The sequence below is a fragment of the Physella acuta genome, unplaced genomic scaffold (assembly GCF_028476545.2).
Source record: "Physella acuta isolate Inbredline_101_S28 unplaced genomic scaffold, ASM2847654v3 ptg000151l, whole genome shotgun sequence".
NCBI classification, from domain to species: Eukaryota; Metazoa; Mollusca; class Gastropoda; family Physidae; genus Physella; species Physella acuta.
Window position 1 is genome coordinate 370,900 of NW_026731670.1, and position 21,601 is coordinate 392,500.

The 21,601-nt window shown below is 33.2% G+C and overlaps 2 protein-coding genes across 2 annotated transcripts in view; both read left to right on the plus strand.

Annotated features, from left to right (window-relative positions):
- Positions 1-316: 316 nt before the first annotated feature.
- On the plus strand, positions 317-13,877 carry LOC131935659 (uncharacterized). The gene is made up of 10 exons (XM_059292177.1): positions 317-454; positions 1,386-1,427; positions 1,675-1,811; positions 3,108-3,199; positions 4,279-4,480; positions 7,521-7,631; positions 9,938-9,949; positions 10,159-10,238; positions 10,723-10,933; positions 13,478-13,877. Exons 3-10 carry the CDS (start codon positions 1,698-1,700, stop codon positions 13,583-13,585), a joined length of 930 nt encoding a protein of 309 aa, XP_059148160.1. The 5' UTR covers positions 317-454; positions 1,386-1,427; positions 1,675-1,697; the 3' UTR covers positions 13,586-13,877.
- Positions 13,878-18,424: 4,547 nt separating this feature from the next.
- Positions 18,425-21,601, plus strand: part of LOC131935660 (uncharacterized) — a 24,582-nt gene continuing 21,405 nt past the window's right edge. Inside the window, exon 1 of the mRNA XM_059292178.1 lies at positions 18,425-18,546. Coding sequence (XP_059148161.1) covers positions 18,537-18,546 — 10 coding nt within the window. The 5' untranslated portion in view covers positions 18,425-18,536. The remainder of the gene's footprint in view (positions 18,547-21,601) is intronic.

Consider the following 21,601-nt stretch of genomic DNA (forward strand, 5'->3'; position numbering starts at 1 on the left):
ACAACAGAAAATGGATTTATTATCAAAGATAATACGCTAATGAGAATCTTTAGAGACCATACCAAGGAATACAAACAATTGGTGATAACACACAGATATAGGAAGATATGTATGTAATTTGTTTATATTTAAACAGAAATCAAATTTTGGAACTAATTGAAAAATGTGTGCAACCATTATATTTTGACACGTCCATAAAACGTCATACCTTATTCAATTATATATGCGACACTAATGTAAGTCAATTTAAATCAGTGGTAACATCTGGCAAACAATTAGCAGCCGCGCCTAACCAGAAGCCACGTCACTTGCCACGTATAGGCCACGCAGAGTCTTGTAGACGCCACTTAGCAACTTCAAATACAAAATATTCGTTGCATCAGAAGATAAGTGTTCTTGATACGGATAGTTAAGTTAAGCGTATTATAGAATATACTATTAAATTAAAGCTCAAGTAAGAACTTATCTCTCTCTCTCCCTCTCTCTCTCTCTCTCTCTCTCTCTCTTAACATTTTTCCTAGACTATTAGATCAGCATCTTTAGCAACTTGTGTAGAACTTAAAGATACGAAATTTCGTTGAGAAAAAAAATGATAATACAAAATGGGTCATCTACAAAGTATTTAATAATGGAATTAAAATTAAAGTCATATTCCTATGTGGAAACACACCTTTAATTTATGCAACCTGAGCAATATTTTTTTAAACAAGAACTTTCGAGAGAAACAAAAAATCTAACACGGCAAATACAACGACGTCATATTAAAGGAATTAGACACTATTTAAAATAAAACAAAGTAAATAAACGGCTTTAAATGAAAGCAATCATTGATTGTAGAATTTAAAAAAAAATAGAATAAAAACATACATGTTAAAAATAACACATAATTTTTTATTACGTTATTAATAATTGAGCCACAACCAGTAAGTTCTAAATTATTTGTCTCATATTAAAAAAAAAGTCTGTTTGCGTTTAATTTAGTTGCTATTTTGCTCCTATTTTGATTAAATGTCGTTTCCGTATTGAATTTGCTTATCCAGTAAAAAAAACGGTTAAGAAGTCTTATTTTAGATTAAAATTTGTTTAGGCTTAATATTCCGTTTCTCCATTAACTTACGTTTGCAATTAGATGTCAGATTCCTATTAAAATACAGGTTTAATTTTTTAACATTTACGTTTTGTGATCTAGATAAAATTCAAGTTTTAGGGTAGGTTCCGTTTCAGTTTAAATTTCGTAAGTGTTAACGATTTGTCTCCGGTTACTCTTTAAAATTTAGTTTCCCGTTAAATTTCCGTCCCCATATACAGTTCCGTTTTAGATAAAAATTTCGTCTTCAATTACATTTTATATACTGGCTAAATTTTCATTTCTTATTACATTTCAGTATTCGTTTCAAAAGCAGTTTGCCAAAACAGTTTAAGTGAAGGTTAGCGATCATATTCTGTTAACAGTTGCGTTTACGGTTAAAGTTATACTTTCGGATTGTTATCCGGATTGGAATAATTTCCGATTTGAATACAATTTTAATTACATGCCCCAATCATCTGCATTTATTTGCCTTACGACTTTCGTTGAATGTTATTTTTGTTACTTTTGAGCAACAATAGTTAAATGTTTGTTTAATAACTTTTTCTGAGAAGCTCCACTTGAGTGTTTTCATCTTTATGATTCAGGGCGTCGTGTACCAATAACGACAATGAAACTACAAACGTTGTTGTTTTCTTATCTGACTACTTTAAATTGCTTGATGTGTGTGGATGGCAGGGATGACGAGACCAGCACTAATCTTCAAAGCAGATCATCTGAGGGAGTAAATATTGCCTGTCGTTATAATTATATATCATTTATTAATCTTAAACTTTTCTATGTTAGGTTCACATGTAGATTGGACATATATATATATATATATATATATATATATATATATATATATATATATATATATATATATATATATATATATATATATATATATATATATATATATATATATATATATATATATATATATATATATATATATATGTATATATATATATATATATATAATTTACATGTGAACCTTATATATATATATATATATATATATATATATATATATATATATATATATATATATATATATATATATATATATATATATATATATATTACTTATTACCTATTTTACTTTCTCTCATATAAAGTACAGAGAAAGAAGTGTAGAAGTGCGAAATATCGCAATCGAGATTTTCTCGAAAAAACGTAGTGTTTTAATTTAGTCTGTCGTCCTGAATGCCCATCTGAGTGCTTTGTGTCTCTCCGTCTTCATGAAAACAAGATAACTTGATAAACCTGTCAGTTATGTTAACAAAATATAATCTATGGGTATTATATTCAATTTGTAGCATTATATTTATTTTCTGTATTATCCTTTGAATGTTTTCCAGTAACAGGAAATATTCTAAATCAATATCATCGTTTCAAAAAGCCAATACATTTTGTATCGTTTGTTTAAGTTGACGAAATTCGAATTAAAATTAAAGTAATTAAATTGTATGGTCAAACCCCTATAGTAAAAGCCCCTCTGTGGTCAAACCCCGCTGTGGTCAAACCCCCTATGGTCAAACCGCCTATGGTCAAAGCACCTGTGGTCAAAGCACCTAGGATCCAGACACTGTAACTTGGGTACTTTTTATTTATGTATTCTAAAATATTTATAAATTGAGTACCGTTTCAGCTAGGTGTGCGAATTTATAAAGAAATAGGTAAACAAGTCTATTCTATTGATTCTTTGAAATTTGTATTCACTTTCAGTGACAAAAATTTCTTTTTTTCTCTCATTTCCATTACTGATGAAACATTTCTTCTACCGAAACGATTTTTTTTTCAAATAATTCACGTTGATCTAACCCCGATGATATAAAGTTTTGCTAAATTAAATGACTTATTTACTTTGTGAAATATTTACACGGTTAAGAATTGCAATTTTTTTTTATCTGAGGCAATTGTGATATTTTATAAATATATATATATATATATATATATATATATATATATATATATATATATATATATATATATATATATATATATATATATATATAAACATTTTTTATTTTTACAGTATCCATTACCTTATGTTGGAGCAATTAAGTTTCCAATGTATTCAGGAAAAGAGATTGCTATTGAAGGAGTTATCCAAAACCAAGCTTCATAGTTAGTTGAAAAATATTTTTACGAATTGAATAGAAATGTATAACTCTTTTTTTAGCATTTATGTTGCACTAGCCTTCCTTGAAAGGTCATGCACTGGCTAATAATATATCTACAAATGACCGTGACTTGTCTGTTTATTAAGCATCATATATGCAGCATCGCCTGTTTCGGAAATACACTAACCACAATCAACCAAAACTAAAATTAAAACACAAAATCAAACACAAACCTAGTGAAAACACAAACTCAAACGAAAACAAAACGCAAACATCAACGCAAACGCAAACATAATTGTAAGCACGCACTGAAACACAAGCACAAACCCAGACACAAATTAAATACAACACAAAGCACAAACGCAAAAAAAAAGAAAACAAAAAAAAAACAGCAAAGAAAACGCAAACACAAATACAATGAAAAAACAAAAATTCAAACACGATGGAAAAATTAACGAAAATTAAATACAAACGCATAAGGAAATGCAAACAGAAACGCAAACACAAAAACTAACACAAACACATAAGCGAAAAAATCAAATACAAACAAAAGCACAGACGACAACATCAAAACAAACTAAAAAAAGTAATTTATTTATGTATTTATTTTTTATAATTTATTTTTGTAAATGATAAAAATTATCTAATTTGCATACTTTTTTAAAACAAAATAGAAACTTTCCATAGGTAATATATTTAGTTTAGTTTTGTTCTTTGCACCATAGGTCAATGAAAATGAATGTTGTAAAATGAAAATGTAGTTTGAAATTAATCAACCATATGTTTTTAATAAAAAGTTGTCGATCAAGTTGTTTTTTTTTAACTAAAAGCATGTCATACAAGCTTGTCCGTCCGCCCGACACTAAGTGCAGAATAAATTTCATCATTATATATTAAATATAAATAAAGATTAACTCTGTATTAAACGTCTTTTTTAGAGGAAAAAAATCTATATAAATAGTGCGTTTCCGTTTTTTAATGTCAATGGATATCAATTGCATAAAGAAAAAAGAACAGTAATTATTATGAAGGAGAAATAAAGTACAATTTGAATTTAACTAAAAAAAATTTTTATACCCACAGCTTCTCCGTGAAACTCTGCCATACTGATATGTGTGACTACAACGTGCCTTTCATAATGTTAATTGACTTCATTGATAACATGCGGGTGATGTCATCCTATTATGATTTCCCCTCTGAAGGAATAGAAAATACTGGAAAACTACCTTTCAAACATGCACAGCAATTTAGAATTGATTTAAAAATTACAAACGAACTTTTTACGGTAATCACACGCATACACATATCTATCTATTTATATATATAAAGCAATGTATGTTTGTGTGTGTGTGTGTGTGTCTTTTATGCATTACTACACCTCTCCTCACATCGCCGTGAAACTTTGAGAAGTTGTTGTGAATATTCCTGGGAAGGTTTCTGCGGAATTTTTTTTCTGAATTGCAGGGGTGGCGTCCCGGCAGGGCGCAATTTGTTTTTTCTCTATATACGGTATATAAAAATAAAAGTCCATCTTGGTTTGACATCGTTCATCCGATAGCCATGAGACCTTGGAAAGTTCATTATAACACTCTAGGGAAGGGTTCTAAAAAAAAATTAATTACGCAAGGACGGCGCCACGGGAGGGTGCGATTTTTCTCTATATACGGTTTATAAAAATAATATAAGTGAATTGCAGTGACACCGTTCATCCGTTAGGCATGAAACTTTGGGGCTTTCATTATAAAACTCTAGGGAAAGGTTCTGTAAAAAATCATTTTTAATTTCGCAAGGGCGGCGCCACGGGAGGGTGCGATTTTTCTCTATATACTGTATATTACAATAAAAGTCGATTTTGGTGTGACATCGTTATCCGATAGCCATGACTTTGGGGAGTTGATTGGGACACTCTGGGGAAGGGTATTGTAAAAAAAATCATTTTTAATTTCGCAATGGTGGCGCCCGTGAGAATGAGTTTTTTCTCTGTATACGGTAAATAAAATTAGTAAAAGTTAATTGCCGTGACACCGTTCACACGATCGCCATGAAATTTTGGGAAGCTGTTTAGAATATTACTGGGGAGGCTTCTGCGCTAAAAACATTTTCAAATTCTCAGGGGTGGCGCCCTGGCATGGCGCGATTTTTTTTCTCTCAATATATGTTATATAAAAATAAAAGTCGATTGCGGTCTCACAATGTTTATCCGATAGCCATTAAACTTGATTAGAACACTTCAGGGAAGGGTTCCGTAAAACATTATTTTTAATTTTGCCAGGGCGGTGCCACAGGAAGGTGCGATTTTTTCTATATAAGGTATATAAAAATAAAAGTCGATTGCGGTTTCACGGCGTTCATCAGATCGCCATCAAACTTTGGGGAGTTGATTACAACACTCCAGTGAAGGTTTCTGTAAAAAAAAACTTGTTTTTTTTAATTTCGCAATGGCGGCGCCACGGAATGGTGGGATTTTTCTTAATATATGGTTTATAAAAATAAAAGTCGATTTTGGTTTAAATCAACTTAAATTTTTATATACCGTTTATCGAGAAAAAAACAAATCGCACCCTACCGGGGCGCAACCTATACGAATTTGAAAATGTTATTTTGCGCAAAAACCTCCCCAAGAAATATTCTTAACAACGTTCCAAAGTTCCATGGTGTTGTGATGCGAGGTGTAGTTTCAAGACAATGTGATGAGAAGTGTAGAAATGCATAAAAGACAGACAGACAGACACAAACATAAATTGCTTTATATATATATATATATATATATATATATATATATATATATATATATATATATATATATATATATATATATATATATTATATATATACATATCTTTATATATATATAAATAAATAAATAAATAAATATATATATATATATATATATATATATATATATATATATATATATATATATATATATATATATATATATATATATATATATATATATATATATATATATATATATATATATATATATATATATATATATATATATATTTATGACAAATGATCTCCGGACAAATGATCTCAGACAAAATATATCAGACAAATTATCTTACAGATAAATAAATGATCTCAGGACAAATGATCTCAAGACAAACGATCTTAGGGACAAATGATCTCACGGACAAAAGATACCAGGACAAAATATATTAGGACACATGATACCATGGACAAATGATCTCAGACAAATTATCTTAGACAAAATATTTCACAGCAAAATTTTAATAGTGTATAGGATGATTTTAGTTGATCTCTCCCTGTTCGCATAGTATTTTCACAAGCTATAATATAATCAGTATCTTCAGCAGTGGTCGGCGTGGTAGATAAAGCTCATGGCTGCTAAACCGAAACGTCTCGAGTTAGAACCCTCGGGCAGATGAGGAACAGCTACTCTTCTAGGAGAGACAACTCCAAAATAAACAACTGCTTCCTTGCAGTTTGTTCTTGGTTGGACAAAGGTTATGGAAGCAAATCCAAAAAAAGCAGGCCGAAATCGGAGTCAATGGCCTCAATTGCGCATAACTAGTTGAAGAATAAAAATAAAAAAAGGCTTATTCGAATGTAGAAAAACAATTTTAATAAGGCAACCAAAAAATTGTTTATAACTGTGACAACGCAATAAACAATGACATCACAAATGTGTACACTAAGGACAGAACACAAACATAATGGCGTCATCTTCCGATTTTAGAATATAAAGAAATGAACTATTTCATTCAAATTCGATTTAAATCTACGTGCGCTATGAAAATTATCTCCGCCTAAACTTATAAAATTTACATTATCTATTTGGATTCTAGACCTAGATTTAGATCTAGAGATTCTAGACTTAGATCTAGAATTTCTAAATCTAGATCTACTGAAAATATAGACTTAGACTCTAGATAGATCTAGATCTAGACTCTATTTAGATCTAGAATCTATTCCAATAATACATTTCCAATAATACATTTCTACACTAAACTATTTCAGGCCTTAATAATTTTATAAAAATCTTTGTTTGTTTAGCTATGGAATTGGCTAATTTAGGATACAATTTAATTTGAAATAATTGGGTAAATAATTGAGACTAAGTCAATCTTTTTTTTTTTTTCAATTTTTTTTTTATATGTGAATAATAAAGTTGCCTATCGGGATTTGGCAGGACACGGGGCATATGAAGTGTGGTGAGACACATGCTCAACTGAAATAGGTGTTTTTAAAAGATAAAAATTACTACCATTGAATTTACATACTGTAAACAATCTCGTGACAATGGGAAAAACAAAATAGTTTTTAAATCGGATCTTTCTAACCTATCATGTTCTCAGGTTTGGGTTGACGGAAAAATGACTGACACTTTCAAAAATGAAATGCCCTTGGAAGAAATTATGTACGTGCAGGTCGACGGGCAAGCAGAGGTTAACTGGATTCTATTCTCAGTAAGTTTTCAATGTGCAATATGATGAAAACATAATTTGACTTGTCCTGTCGCACATACGTTTTATATTTTACTAGCCGTCCCGGCCAGGCCCTGCACTGGCATCTCTGAAAAACGTATGTGAAGGACCATAACTTGTGTGTTTAGTAATCAGCATTTATCCGGCATTGTCCACCATAACCACAACCAACCAAAACATACAAAAACCGCAAACATAACACTAATACAAAACAAACACAAACGAAAACACAAAAACAAACGCAAAGACAAACCCAATCACAAACACAAAGAAAGCACACACACTAAGGCAAACAAAAAAAGAAAGCAAACAAATCCAACCACAAACACAAAGAAAACACAAATGCAAAGAAAAAGCAAACAAAAACACAAACACAATGAAAAAAAGCAAAATAAAAGAAATCCAAACCCAATTCCAAACGCAAACACAACCACAAACGCAAACCCAAACTCAAACACAAAGAAAACACAAACGCAAAGATAAACTCAAAGTGTCCACAGTCTAGCCCGAGGCGCCAAATCGCACCATGACGAAATGCGGGGTAACCGCCTGATTCAAGTTAGTAAACGACTATAGTACCCAACTTATGCATAGTCTTTTGAACCATAGCGAACACGGGAAGGCCCGGGGCGCCAAATAGCACCCTGTCGGGGTGCCGGAGGACGCTCGGATTTGATTCACTTAAAGACTAACCTTACTTATCCATAGTCTATCGCACTGTTTAAAACGAAATTATGAACCATAGCGCTCACATGATAACCCAGGGCGCCAAAGCGAACCGTGCATTATCCGTAAATGGAAAGAAATAAACATATAGATTTGTAGGACCTGGCTTATTAAATGTTATTGATTTAAAAAAATAATTAGTAAACTGTATGTTCAGTGTATAGAATAAATAAAAGGCAGTATTAAAAATACCAACAACATTGCACTTAATCAATCCCCGCTAATTATGTAATTATTTTTTTTTCCTAACACCAAAAACAAAGTAATAAAAATTAAATTCTTTCTTCCCCCAATTTAATGGCTTTTTTAATGGAAAGTAACTGTGTTTTCCAAATCAAGGGACGTTATGAGAACTAGAGGACAAAATGCAAATACATTTCAGATACAATTTTAGAAATTTTATAAACGTTGATACACTTTTTAAATTTTTTTAGTCGAGTGCTATGAAACTTTGGAAAAATAACGAAATTACTTCCGAGAAGGATTCTACAAATATAAATTTTAATTTCTAATAGGCGGCACTAGGGATGGTGCGATTTTTTATAATACACGGCTTGGCGCCCCGAGTTCCATAGAGGAATTCTTAGCACTTGCTAACTGTTATTTGGGGGCGTCCTGAAAAGCGTGTAGGGGTACTACTATATTCAGCAGTAAAGCTGCAAAAGACGTAGCCGCCGGCGACCCCACCCCCCTACCCTGCAGCCGAGTGACCCGAAGCGCCCCGGGCTCGTTTTGCTTTATAATTTCGTTTAAAACAAAAGACTATACACCAATATATTATGGGCAATAAATTCGTTAATTGTATCGAATCAGGCGGGTCAACCGGCGGCCCAGCAGGGGGCGATTTTGCACCCCGGGTTTCCCGTGAGCGCAATGGCGCCTACGTTCGTTCTAAACGTTGCGATAAAAATAGATAATATGGGGCATTAAAGTCGTTCATTAAACCAAATCAGACGCGTTCCCCGGCGTCCTGGCAAGGTGCAATTCTGCGCTCTGGGCTGTTTCTTGAGCGCTACGGTGCGATAGAATAAGGATAAAATGTGGACGCTGTAGTCGTACACTAAATTGAATCAAGTACGTCCGCTGGCACCGCGTCAGGCTGCTATTTAGCTCTCTGTGTAATCGCTAGAGCACCATGGTGCCTACCTTAGTTTTAAGGAAGTAGTGTAAAAGCGTGCTCCAGAGAGCGCCCTTTAAGTCCCTGATACATGGACGGTCACCGAAGTGTGTTCTACCTCACTATTACCGTGAGTGATTAACGTACACTCAAGGCTTTTATGCAGTAGTATAGGTAAACCTGTGCCCCGATAAATATGGTCCAAGCTCAGGCATTGTTTACATTTAAAGAACTCAGTTTTAGAAAAAAAATATCACACGTCTAAGAATATACGATTGAGGCAACTCTTCTTATATATTTCGTCAAAATTTTTTCTATCCTCGCGGGGACGGGCAAGCTAGTTTTAAATATAATTTATAATTATTTTGTAAAGCTCATAAATATATCTATTTTTGTTTGTTTTGTTATTAACTATGATTAATGTTATTAAATACTTTTTTTTCAGAAAATGAACCCCGTAAGTGTGTACGCAATTCATATTTTTAAATATAATATTATTTCTAGCATAGATTAATTATTCTCATTTTAATATAAGAAAACCAATTTTTATAACAATTTCAATATGCTTCGAAAAAAGAATTTGCGAAGTAACACACATAATGTATACATTTAACATAATCAGGATTAAATTTAAAAAAAAAAACAATTTTTTTTTCTAAATTTAAGGCCGGTATGGAAATAATTGAAAGACGAAATGGCGGTGAAAAAATTGTAATCTATGGATATCCAACCAACGATACTTACGGGTTTGTATAAATACATAATTAACCTTTTTGGTTCAGTAGTAAATATTTTTTAATTAAATCTCTCAAGTATTTACATTTTATACTTTTCCTAGCATTGGGCATGTGATTTATTTAAAATCTGAGGATTACAAAGAATGCAAAACCAAAGATTATGCAAAGTATGTTGGACGAAAATGTTTCACATTTAAAACTTATTTCTGAAATTTTAATTTCAAATTATTGCCATTTATATGATGAAGATATGTTTGATTTGTTTGTTCATAGTAAACTATTTTTTCAGGTTTAGCATTAACATTAAATGCATAGAGGATGGCAGTGGAAATAATGTTTTCCACCTAGACCCAAGATTTATTCACGGTGTTGATATTAGAAAAACTGTCATTGACCATTATCAAAACGGAAAATGGGTTAACTATATGACTATTTTGACTTCGAAATTAAAAAGATGTTCATCTTATAGTTATAGTAAACTTTTTTTTTTCAGGTTTTCATTCAACATTAAATGCGTACAAGATGGAAGTAAAAATATTGTCGTCCACCTAAACATAAGGTTTAACACAAGAGAAACTGTTATTGACTATTTTCAAAAAGGAGAATGGGCTTTCAACTCTATCGATACTGTCTATGACTATTTTGACTTCAAAATTAGAGAGCAGTTTATTGTTCAGTTTTTAACAAGTCCAGGTTCAACTTTGGTAATTTTAACATTTTTTTTTTAAAATTTAGATTACACAGATAAAACAAATATTTTTATTTAACATGTTTCACCGTGATTAAAAAATCCATATGTTAATACTTGTTAACCTTCAGACAAAAAAAAAAGTATATAGCCACTAATAGCAGTTCTTGTGGCCATGGAAACCACGAGGTGTGAAAACTAACACATTTTGAAAACTCTATGTCTGTTCTCAAAATATATTTCTTATATCTGACAACATATTTACAAATTTCTCAAAAGAATCTATACATTTATACGTTTTGACATTGTGATAGCATTTATTTATTTTTAATACACATTTCTCGTAGAACTATTAACAAAAAATAGGGGTTGTGCTATATAAATATCAATATTTCCTAGAGCATTGCAGTAAACTTAACTTACAAACAAAGTTTTGAAGATTGGAATAAAAAGGTGAATGCATTTAAAAGTTTCAGGCTGTTACGACAAAGGTTTCCTGAGCATTAGCTATTTGATTTTTGCTTAAAATTACAAAGTTGAGAAAACTTGAAAAGAATGTAGGAAATGGCACTGTACGGTTCCTCTTACAGGAAACAATAAAAGACGTCTTGTTTAATGTGGAAGATTCATTAGAATAATAAAATGAATATTGATTTTAGTTTTAAGTTTCAGAATTTTTTTTTATATAAGCAGAAATAATGTATACAGGATTAATGACTATTATAATTATACATTAAATATCATATTCTCCAAATACTATTCGAAGAACAACTATTAACTGACTAGATTAAGCTCTGTTTGTTAGCTGGTCTTCTCACTTCTTTACAATGTCTATCACTTTTTAATTTTTAACGTGCACACGTTTATTGACTCTTGATAATAGCTTATAACCCAATCCTGTGTTCAGTGCTTGACGCTAGAGACTCCGCCCCCCCCCCCATTGATGTTAATGATGCGTGAGAGATAAAAGAGCCGTACATTACAAATGATCAGTAGTATATTAGGTCCCTTTTGGGTATCATGGCGCAGGGGGAGCAGGAGCAGGAGCAGGAGCAAAGGATATATAGGAAAATACTCCCCCAGTCTGGTACAATGACATATAGCAAAATACTCCCACCACCAGGCGCAGCCTGGGTGAGCCTGGTACAACGAGATATAGTAAAATACTCCCTGGGGGAGGCGGAGGTACACCGACATATAGTAAAATACTCACCCAACTGGGTGAGGGTGGGTGAGCAGGCGGCGAGCCTGGTACAATGAGATATAGTAAAATACTCACCCACCTAAGTGAAGATGGGTGAGGGTGGGTGAGCAGTCTGGTACAACGACATATAGTAAAATACTCACCCACCCTAGGGTGGGTGAGCAGGTGGGGGAGTAGGTCAGTAGGTCACCACCGGTGACCTTGTGACGTAATCAGTGACCTTGTGATGCAATCAGTGACCTTGTGACGTAATCACTGACCTTGTGGCGTAATCATTGACCTAGTTACGTAATTTTAATGATAAAATATACTACTATGATCATTCAACCTTGAATAACATTTCCGTGTAGTTAGGATCAAGTATTACGTTTATGCTTATCAGCGATCCATTTCGTATTTAAATGAGTGCTTGTAAACCATACACGCAACATAATGCTTACACATTAACACATGTGTCGTTTACAGTAGGCTACGGTGTAAAGTCTAATGTACCCGTTCAACCCTAACACAAAATGATGTAACGCGATTATAAACAGGTCGATGGTTGACTATCAAACAGATGAATAAGGGATGGGCTTTCGTTCATTTTTCAAACTTACTGGCGTTAACTCAACGTCTCTGAAATATGGTCTTAAAATAGTTGCATAATCTTATGAGTTTCAAAGGTAAAAGAAATGACAACCAATTGAAAAATGTCAAATTTTACGTATATCATCAGACTTACTATATATATTTTGCCCTTAGATTTTTGTCATGTTATATTTTGTTCTGTGATCTTATGTTAGTTAGATCATTTATTTTTTTGTTGTAATTCGATATTTCTAAGCCGCATTACCAATAAGTGTAACCTAATTTTAATCCCTCGTTATACAAAGTTAGAGTAATCCTACATAAATCGAATTCGGTATTTATCACAAGATAAGAATTTTTACACCTCCCTGAGTCAGAAAAACTTAGTTTTGCAAGTTTTTCCGTATGTCGGTATGTCTGTCAGTCAGCGAGTCTTTTTTCTGTGTGTCTGTAAACACGATTTCATACATGTGCGTTCAATTTGTGTGTACATGTTTTCCTCTTTTCTAGCAATGTATCACACAAATGAATTTTAAAAAATTCTAAAGCCCTGTTGCGCAGAAAATGCCGTGCTCATTATTGTTTTATAAGAATATTCGAGAAAGATTATGATAGATTAATCCTGGTTCATTTTAAGTTTGTAATGATAAAACTAAATTTCTGTGAGATATCAACTGAAATGCCAGGTTAGGTAGGTTCGATCTATAAAAGTTTCTTAATAAAAACGTGTAGTAAAAATTATTTAAAAAGAAAAAATGATAACGATTTGAAAACGAATTTCTTCAGGTTAAAATAAACTCAAAATTCGAAAAGAGGTTGGATCACAAAATGGACTGCTATGATCATTTGGATTTTGATGGAGACGTGAGAGTGGAGAAAATATTGATGTCATAAACCGACAACAGATCTTTACACTTGCACATATGATGCATTGTATTTTATGTAATAGTATTATTTGTAGAAAAACTAAAAATAATTGTACACATTTTATTTAAATAGTAAACATAATTACAAAAACAATCTTATATTGAAAAATGTATTATTGCCTATTTGATGTAATCCAATTTTTGATTACTAATTGACCAGGTGCAATTTCAACTTTTTTTTTAATTGGTAAGGACAATTGTCGATACTCTTTTGAATTTCAATTTTAAAAATCAAATTTATTTAAAAAATTAAATGTTTTAACCTTGTTTTAAAATTGTACATGATAGTTTGTCATAAAGCTCTGAATCAATTGATTTTGTGTTTATCACTTAATTCCAGAAAAAATGTGTTTCTCGATGTTATGATCTGTGTTAGATCATGCAAATAGGTGCGAATGAATGTTGGTTCGGGCGTATATTGAACGAGTGAAAGTGTAACTCGGTACGCATAATTGTGACGCTTAGGTGTAGGATCGTTGTTGCCGGGGAAGAAGCTTAAAGAAGTCTTGCTCTTGTTGTCTTAGGGTGAGATCATGTTTGTAGTCAAGTCTCAATATCGTCCGTCCAAGTCGTAATATGTATTATTATGGTGCTATAATTAATGAACTTAAATAATGCCATCTGGTATACGTTGATGTCGTCGTACTTATTAGAACTCTAGTGTAAATACATAATTGGTTAGAGAGGAATTGAATGATAGTAAAATAACTCTCACTGCATAACTGCTGGTTACATAGTCCCCAGTTATAACACTTGAAGGTATTTACAATAAACGTAAGGATATTATCTGATTGAATATTGAATAATTTTTAATAGTATTAAATGCAAAAATCCAAATGCATCACGAAACAATTCGTTTTTTGGCAAAGGTGCCAAATTGCACAATAGTTAAAGGTTAATTATAATTAAGGTAGTTGAAAACAATTCTGGTTTTACAATATTATTTTTTCTATCTTTTGCTTTCTTGATGAGGTCTAGTCATTTGCTCTTAGTGCTTTACACCTTCCAGCCATAAGCCAGAGACAGTGTTTGCAGGTACCACATAGTAAGACCATTTTAAAATCATGGCAAAGCATATACATTTTAAGACATTACTGTTTTAATCTTTTTTTTCTTTTTGTGAGGATGTAATATTAATTTTTACTTTAAAGAAACAAAATTTATTTGTTTTCATTTTAGGATTTCAATATTTATCAATACAAAAAAAACAAATATTCATTGTTCAACCTACTATTTAATTTTAAATGTGTTATTAATTGTGTCTAGATTTTCGACCAAGCATCTGAAGCATCCCTCCTCCCCGAAGAAAGTCTAGCGCTCACCTCCCCGCGAACGAAATTAAATTTATATAGAAAACTTATACTTTTACAAGTATTAATATAAGTTATCTTTTGATTTTGACGAAAGACAACTGATGCAGGGTAATCCTGAAAAAAAATAAAGCGTGGGTTACCTCCCGTAATAATTAATCATGCACTAATAAATTTCGATAACTCGCTACAACAGGAATATATTTAGACACAATACCCTTGTATAACCTTTTCAATTTAGAAATGCAAGTAGGGGTTGTTAGTACTACACCAATTTCAAAGCAATTGATGGGGGGGGGGGGGGGTAGTGACCCAATAACAAACTCATTTTAACGAAACAATCATACATCCAGCTTTATTAACAACCGACTATATATAATATCGCTAAAACTATCTGATCATAATTTAAATCTATCAAAAGTGGAGGGGGGGGGGGGGATCCCATATAACAATTTCAAAATTTACCCGAGGAAAGTTTTTTTGGAGAAAATGTAATAACTGATTAAGTCATCCACGTCTGGAATGAGGGGCTGGTGAAGCATTTTTTATTTTACTACAAAGACCTTTTTTTTCATAAAAAAATAATGCCTTTAACCCCTTAATGCCTAAATTATGGTTCAAGCGTGTAAAAATTTATTTGTGCTGATTTTCTCTCATCATACTGACACCGAATTTGAGTTATATAGTAAATTTGGACTTATTTTTATGCTAATTACGGTATGTCGCGAAAACACGACATCAGGCACTTATGGACCAAACGGTAATTTAATTTTTTTTTAGTCCGGGTCATTATACTATTTTTACTGTCACGTGTTTCTCTAAATATCCACGCACAAGCAATAAAATATTACACACTGAACATACGGACATGCAAGGAGATGTAGAATTACTTGCAAAATTCATGAAAAGTATACTTTATTAGCTCAGGCATAGAGTTACAGAACTCTGCTGCACCAGCTCACTGACTAACTCTTATGAATGGGTATTTTTAAGCCTTGCTGTCGTGGTTCTACTACACTACATTAACACACTACATATGAAAGGACTTCCTTCAATGTGTAGAGCCTTTGTTTTTCCCAGTTACGTCATTATCGTGAACTCTTATTCAAGGTCAACTAATAAAGACGCATATTTCTCATTTGATCTATATTTGCTATACACACAAAGTATGTGAACAAATACTGTCCTAAATGACAGTGTTCAGCCATTGTATATTCGTCCATGCTCAATGCAGCTGCTGTGGGAACTTAGTGTCACTGCTTTGGCTACTCAGTGCCACTGGTGTGGGTACTCACTGCTATTGTTGATGGTACCCTATGTTTCCGATTCGTGCTACAGCTATTGTGCTCGACTGATTCTGCTGTTGATTACAAATGACAGTGCTGTAGCTACAAATTGCAACTGGTATGGGTACTCAGTGCTGTGGGTGTTGAAGCCATGTGTACTGAGTGATGAAGCTGTGGGTACTCACTGTTGAAGCTGTGGGTACTCAATAACACTGCTGTCGGTACTAAATGCCAGTAAAATGCCACTAATGTGGGTTTTCAATAGCACTGCAAAGTGTATGTTTGTCAGTGCTCAACCTTACTGTATTTATTACGAGGTGTAGGTCTATGCTCAATGTTATTATTGTCCAGGTCACTGTGAAGACCTTTCTTTGGTGGTATTTACGATAGTGGTCCACCACCTCACATCCTGTTGTCTATATTTTTGTATGTTCTCCTACTATTTTACAATACTATTTCAAAGCTAAATTCGTTATACTGAACCCAGCAACATGATCACATTTTTCCAGCATCGCTCTCTCTCTCTCCATATGCCAATGCCAATGAAACAGGTGAACTCTACTTCACCTACCACATGGACCGTTACGTTCTAAAGTGCACTTTTATAAATAGGCGAAGACTATATTGTAAATTCTCTACTTATTTATAATCATACTTGAATGAATGACAGCTTGGCGATGCATCGTATTTCGTTATACCTGCTTGGCACCAAAGTTCCATTTTATCTCTTGTTGCCGGATGTCTCGAAAACGCGACAAACCGTAATTAGCAAATAACTTCCAAAATTATTCCCATATGTGATTTATACTGTTTATATACAATTACGAGTGAATAATAAAGCTATTAGCATTTTTTGTATCAAAAATGGATCACCTATTTAGTAATAATAATCAATGTAAGTAGGCTGAATTTACGAAGTCAAAACAAATTACGATGCGCGTGAGTCAAGAGAGTGTGACGTCATAAATTTCGACTTGACAACGTGACCGTTGGTACCGATACAACCGTCGGAATGTACCCAATACATAACGACCGGCAGCTGTAGGTAAGAGGTACCTATGCGCAAATGCCTTGCGCTAAATCGGTATGTCGCGGAAACGCGACAGTCGGCGTTAAGGGGTAAAATGCTTTTTACTGGTGGATTAATATAATGTTTGCACAAATTGACGATATTCGACAAAACGTCAAGCTTGCCGTTTGAGACTTATGTCGTTTGTTTGTCTCTAACATGCCTTTACCAATTTGAGACAAGATCAAGACTTAGTGCAGGTCAATTTAAATTATTGATAAAATATCATGTGAGATTCATCTAAATAATTAAAGGGGACGGCGTGGTCTAGTGAGTTCGAATCCGGGTTCAAGTTAAACGAACACTCCCGAGTCTTTCTAGCTCTTAAATAAATAAATATTTATTTAGGATTTCAAAAACACAAGTCATTTAAAGGGCCGCATTATCTCTTCACACACCAACTGTTTATGCCTTATTTTTGGGCAGTGGAATATATACATCAGTTTTCTTTGCGTGAAAGATAACAGATGTTCATAGCTTATCTGTAGAATATTTATTTACATTTAAAGCGACAATTTAAAATTTACTTCCACTTTGTTTTTTCGTGTTTTTTGTTAGTACACACGCCATATCAACGTTTTGCAAACACCAACCAGGTGCGACATTGAGCACCTTTGTAGTAGTGTAACCGGTGGATCTTAAGAACATTTTGGAACACTCTAGAGTGGTTGGCAAGAGGTGCTCTACGTCATCAGTACCAATAGTGAATAAAGTACATTAAAAATTTCTTAGAGCACAACCTTGGGCGCCTGTACGGTATTGTGGACAATTTCTCGCAAAACATCTAAGATCCACTAAATTTAGGGCCTTTTTTTTCATTTTGAGGTGACAGCAAAAATTATCCTAGGACTATTGATCTCAGAAAAAATATATCGTGACAAAATATTTTATGACAATTTTTAAAACATTCGTATGGTTTTAAAGATATGTAATTTGTCTGTGTATTTAAATACAAATTAAACTGTTGAACTAATAGAAAACAAGTTCTTCAAACATTTATAAATGTAAACGTCAATAAAACTCCATAACCTATTTATTTATATATTCAACACAGATGTAAGCTACTCAAAATCTAAGGTGACATCTGGCAAACAATTAGCAGCTAAGCCTTTCCAGGAGCCACGTCACTTGCCACGTATAGGCCACGCAGTAAAGTAGACGCCACATCTAGATATCGGCCCAGCAGTTATTACAAACAGTACTTAGCAACTTGAAAATATAAATGTTCCCTGCTTCAAAACTTGAGAATTCTGGATGCGGATAGGTAAGTTTAGTGTATTATATTCTACGAGATAAATTGCACGTTGAGGAAGGATACAACTGGCACTAGGTTGATAGTGTTGTCTTTCTCTAAATAAAAACCAAAAACAAACTATCACCACCTCAACTTCAAATTTAACCGTAAACGAAAAATGTAATTGGAAACAGATTTCCGACCAGAATCGACATTTTTACCGGAATTAAGTTTGATCTACGCGAGTTACTGCATATTGATACTAAACATAGTGAAAGTCATACCCCTAAACCTTGCATCTAATTTCAAACACGACATAAGTCGCATTAAGGGGGAGGGGGGTTCTGCCCTGCGCACCCCCAAACTCCCCCCACACACCCTAAAGGACGTCTACCGTCCTATTCAAGGAAATATAATTTTTATAAAAACATATTTTTACCAGTGTCCGCCCCCTTCCAAAACATTTAGTCCAACCTCACCCCCGAAAATTTAAAGTATCCCCAACCCCTTCCGGGGAGGAATCACTCTAAAAGAAACACTGGTCGCATTTGTAGATTGTACAAACTAACAGTGGTTCCCAAACTTTTTCGAGTGGCGACCCTTAAATAAAAAAGTAAGTGACCCGCGACCATCATAGAATTAAAAAGTTTAAATTAGTTAGGGTACTTAATAAATACTAAAAACACGATTTCCTAGCAGAATTTCAATTTAAATAATTATTCTTATTAATTGTTTTAACGCGATGGGTGAATGTTCATGTTATTCTCTAGCCTCAACAATCACGGATACTCAAACATTAATTTATTTCTTCGTTTTGTTTTTAATTGGAGAAATGTTAAATAATGTTATCGCAAAAGGAACTAAAACTCAAAAGTCAATCTATTTCACGTTTAGGTATAAATGGTGTATACTACTCCAAAATTGTTTGAGCAGTTTTTCATTTAATACGATGCGTGACGCGGAACCATTCCGCAAATTGAAACATTCTTCTTGTAATTCATCGGGAATGCTGGCAAAATCAAGGGGAATTGGCCACGGGATAATGCAGATGGTTCTTCTTTCAATTCAGGGAAAATAACGTTTTCAAGAGATTCAAGATGCACATAATTCTCTTTCAAATTTGTATTTATCTCTCAATCAGATTCATCTATCACACTGCAGAATTTCTTAAACATGCCAATATTTCTAATCTGTATTTTTCTTCACCAAATGTGCAGTTTTTCTAAAAATGCCAAGAGATTATCATGAAAATAGATAATATTCGTTCATTTGCAGGTTAAACTTATGTTGCTGTTCGAATATATCTGCTAGGTATGCTACTCTCTACAAACAATCTTTTTCGTTTAAGTAAATGAAAAGATCTTGTTTCCTTTACACTACGAAGGACAAGATGATTTCATCTTTCAATTAAAAACACGATTCACATTTCCTATTGTCAGCAAGCGTATTGTAGTGTACAACCTCGTAATCTGTATGCATATCTTTTCACAGTTCATGAAACAGACGGGTGTTTAGGGCTCCAGATTAAAAATAATCTACGACTTTTATTAGCAATAGAGTCGGAGGTGTATTGCTTGCGAGGCATACCGGGGAATGATGAAGTGAATTCCCCTTCATTAGGTAGCTAAATCTTTACGTTTTTTCTGAAAGCCCGATTTTGACACAAACATAACGCACCATCCGTACAAGAATCCCCAAGAATGAATTTCACCATCCTCAACGTGCAGGGTTTGATGAGATTTTCTCTTATTGTGTGGGGTTTATTTTTGCTTGGCAATTTCTAATGCAACTTCATATGATGCTTACACTAATGCTATGTTTTCTTGGTGAAAACTTTCTGTTCTATCAAGTCTCTGACGTGTGCAACTAGCTCCTTGCCGACGAAAGAACTCCATTTCTTTTTTGGTGTGATCCGAATGACTCGTCTCAAAGTGACTTTATAGTTTTGAAGTTTTCTTAGACTCATGACTGAGAACAACTTTGCAAAGTACACATTGTTTATTGTCTATTCCCTTTCCAGTGATTTTAATAAGGCCGAATTTCAGTGATTTTTCTAAATATTTATGGTTTTTTTTCATTCCTATTGTTTAGTGTACCAGCTGGCGACACCACAGGAAACCCTTCCCAATTTGGGAACACATGAGCTAAAGGTAGAGCCTACTTCTTTAATATAGACCTGTCTCCTACTTTTGGCCGATAAACGTCACCCACACAGACAGTATGTGTTTCAGGTTTTTTTCTCCGGAATTCTCTTTCTCTCTCACTCTCACCGAAGAATAGAAAGGCTTAACATAAAAGGAATTGCAAACTATTTGAAATGAAACAAAGTTAATAAACAGTTGAAATGAATGAAGTCATTGATTGTAGAGTTTTTAAAAATATAATAAAAACTTGAATGTTGAAAATAATTCACAGTTTTAACGACGTCAGTGATAATAGATTCACAACATTTACTGGGTAAGGTTTAATTTCCGGTTGAAATTCCATCTCCAGATAATGTTCCGTTTTTGATTCAATTTTGTCTTCGGTTACATTTCATTTACTGGCTACATTTTCCTTTCCGGTGACATTTCCGTATTCGGTTCAAATGCAGTTTCCGATAATACTTTAGTTGACGGTTAGCGATCTTATTCTGTTGAGAAATGCAGTAACGGATAAAGCTTTATTTCCGGTTTTTATTTTTATTTCTGTTCCCGTTACGTTTAATATTTCGGTTCGATCTGAATTTTTGTTTTATCTTTAATTTCGGATTACGATAAAACTTACAGTCCTGTTAAATTTCCAATTAAGGTACGAGTACAAAGTCAAGTATTGCAAGTAACGATATTTATTGCAGGTAAATTTAATGATCAGGATAGCAATACATTTCCGGTTTGAGAAAAACTATCAATTTCAGTTTGAGATTTAGGTTTAGACTTTGGTTAATCAGTTTGATTTAGAGAAAAAAAAAGAAACATTATGAGACTTATGCCTCTTTGATCTCCCCCTAAACAACATAAATGTCTAGTTTAAAATCGAACTCTAAAGAGTAAACTATAGGGCGTCGAGTCCCAATTACGACAATGAAACAACACGTTTTGTTGGT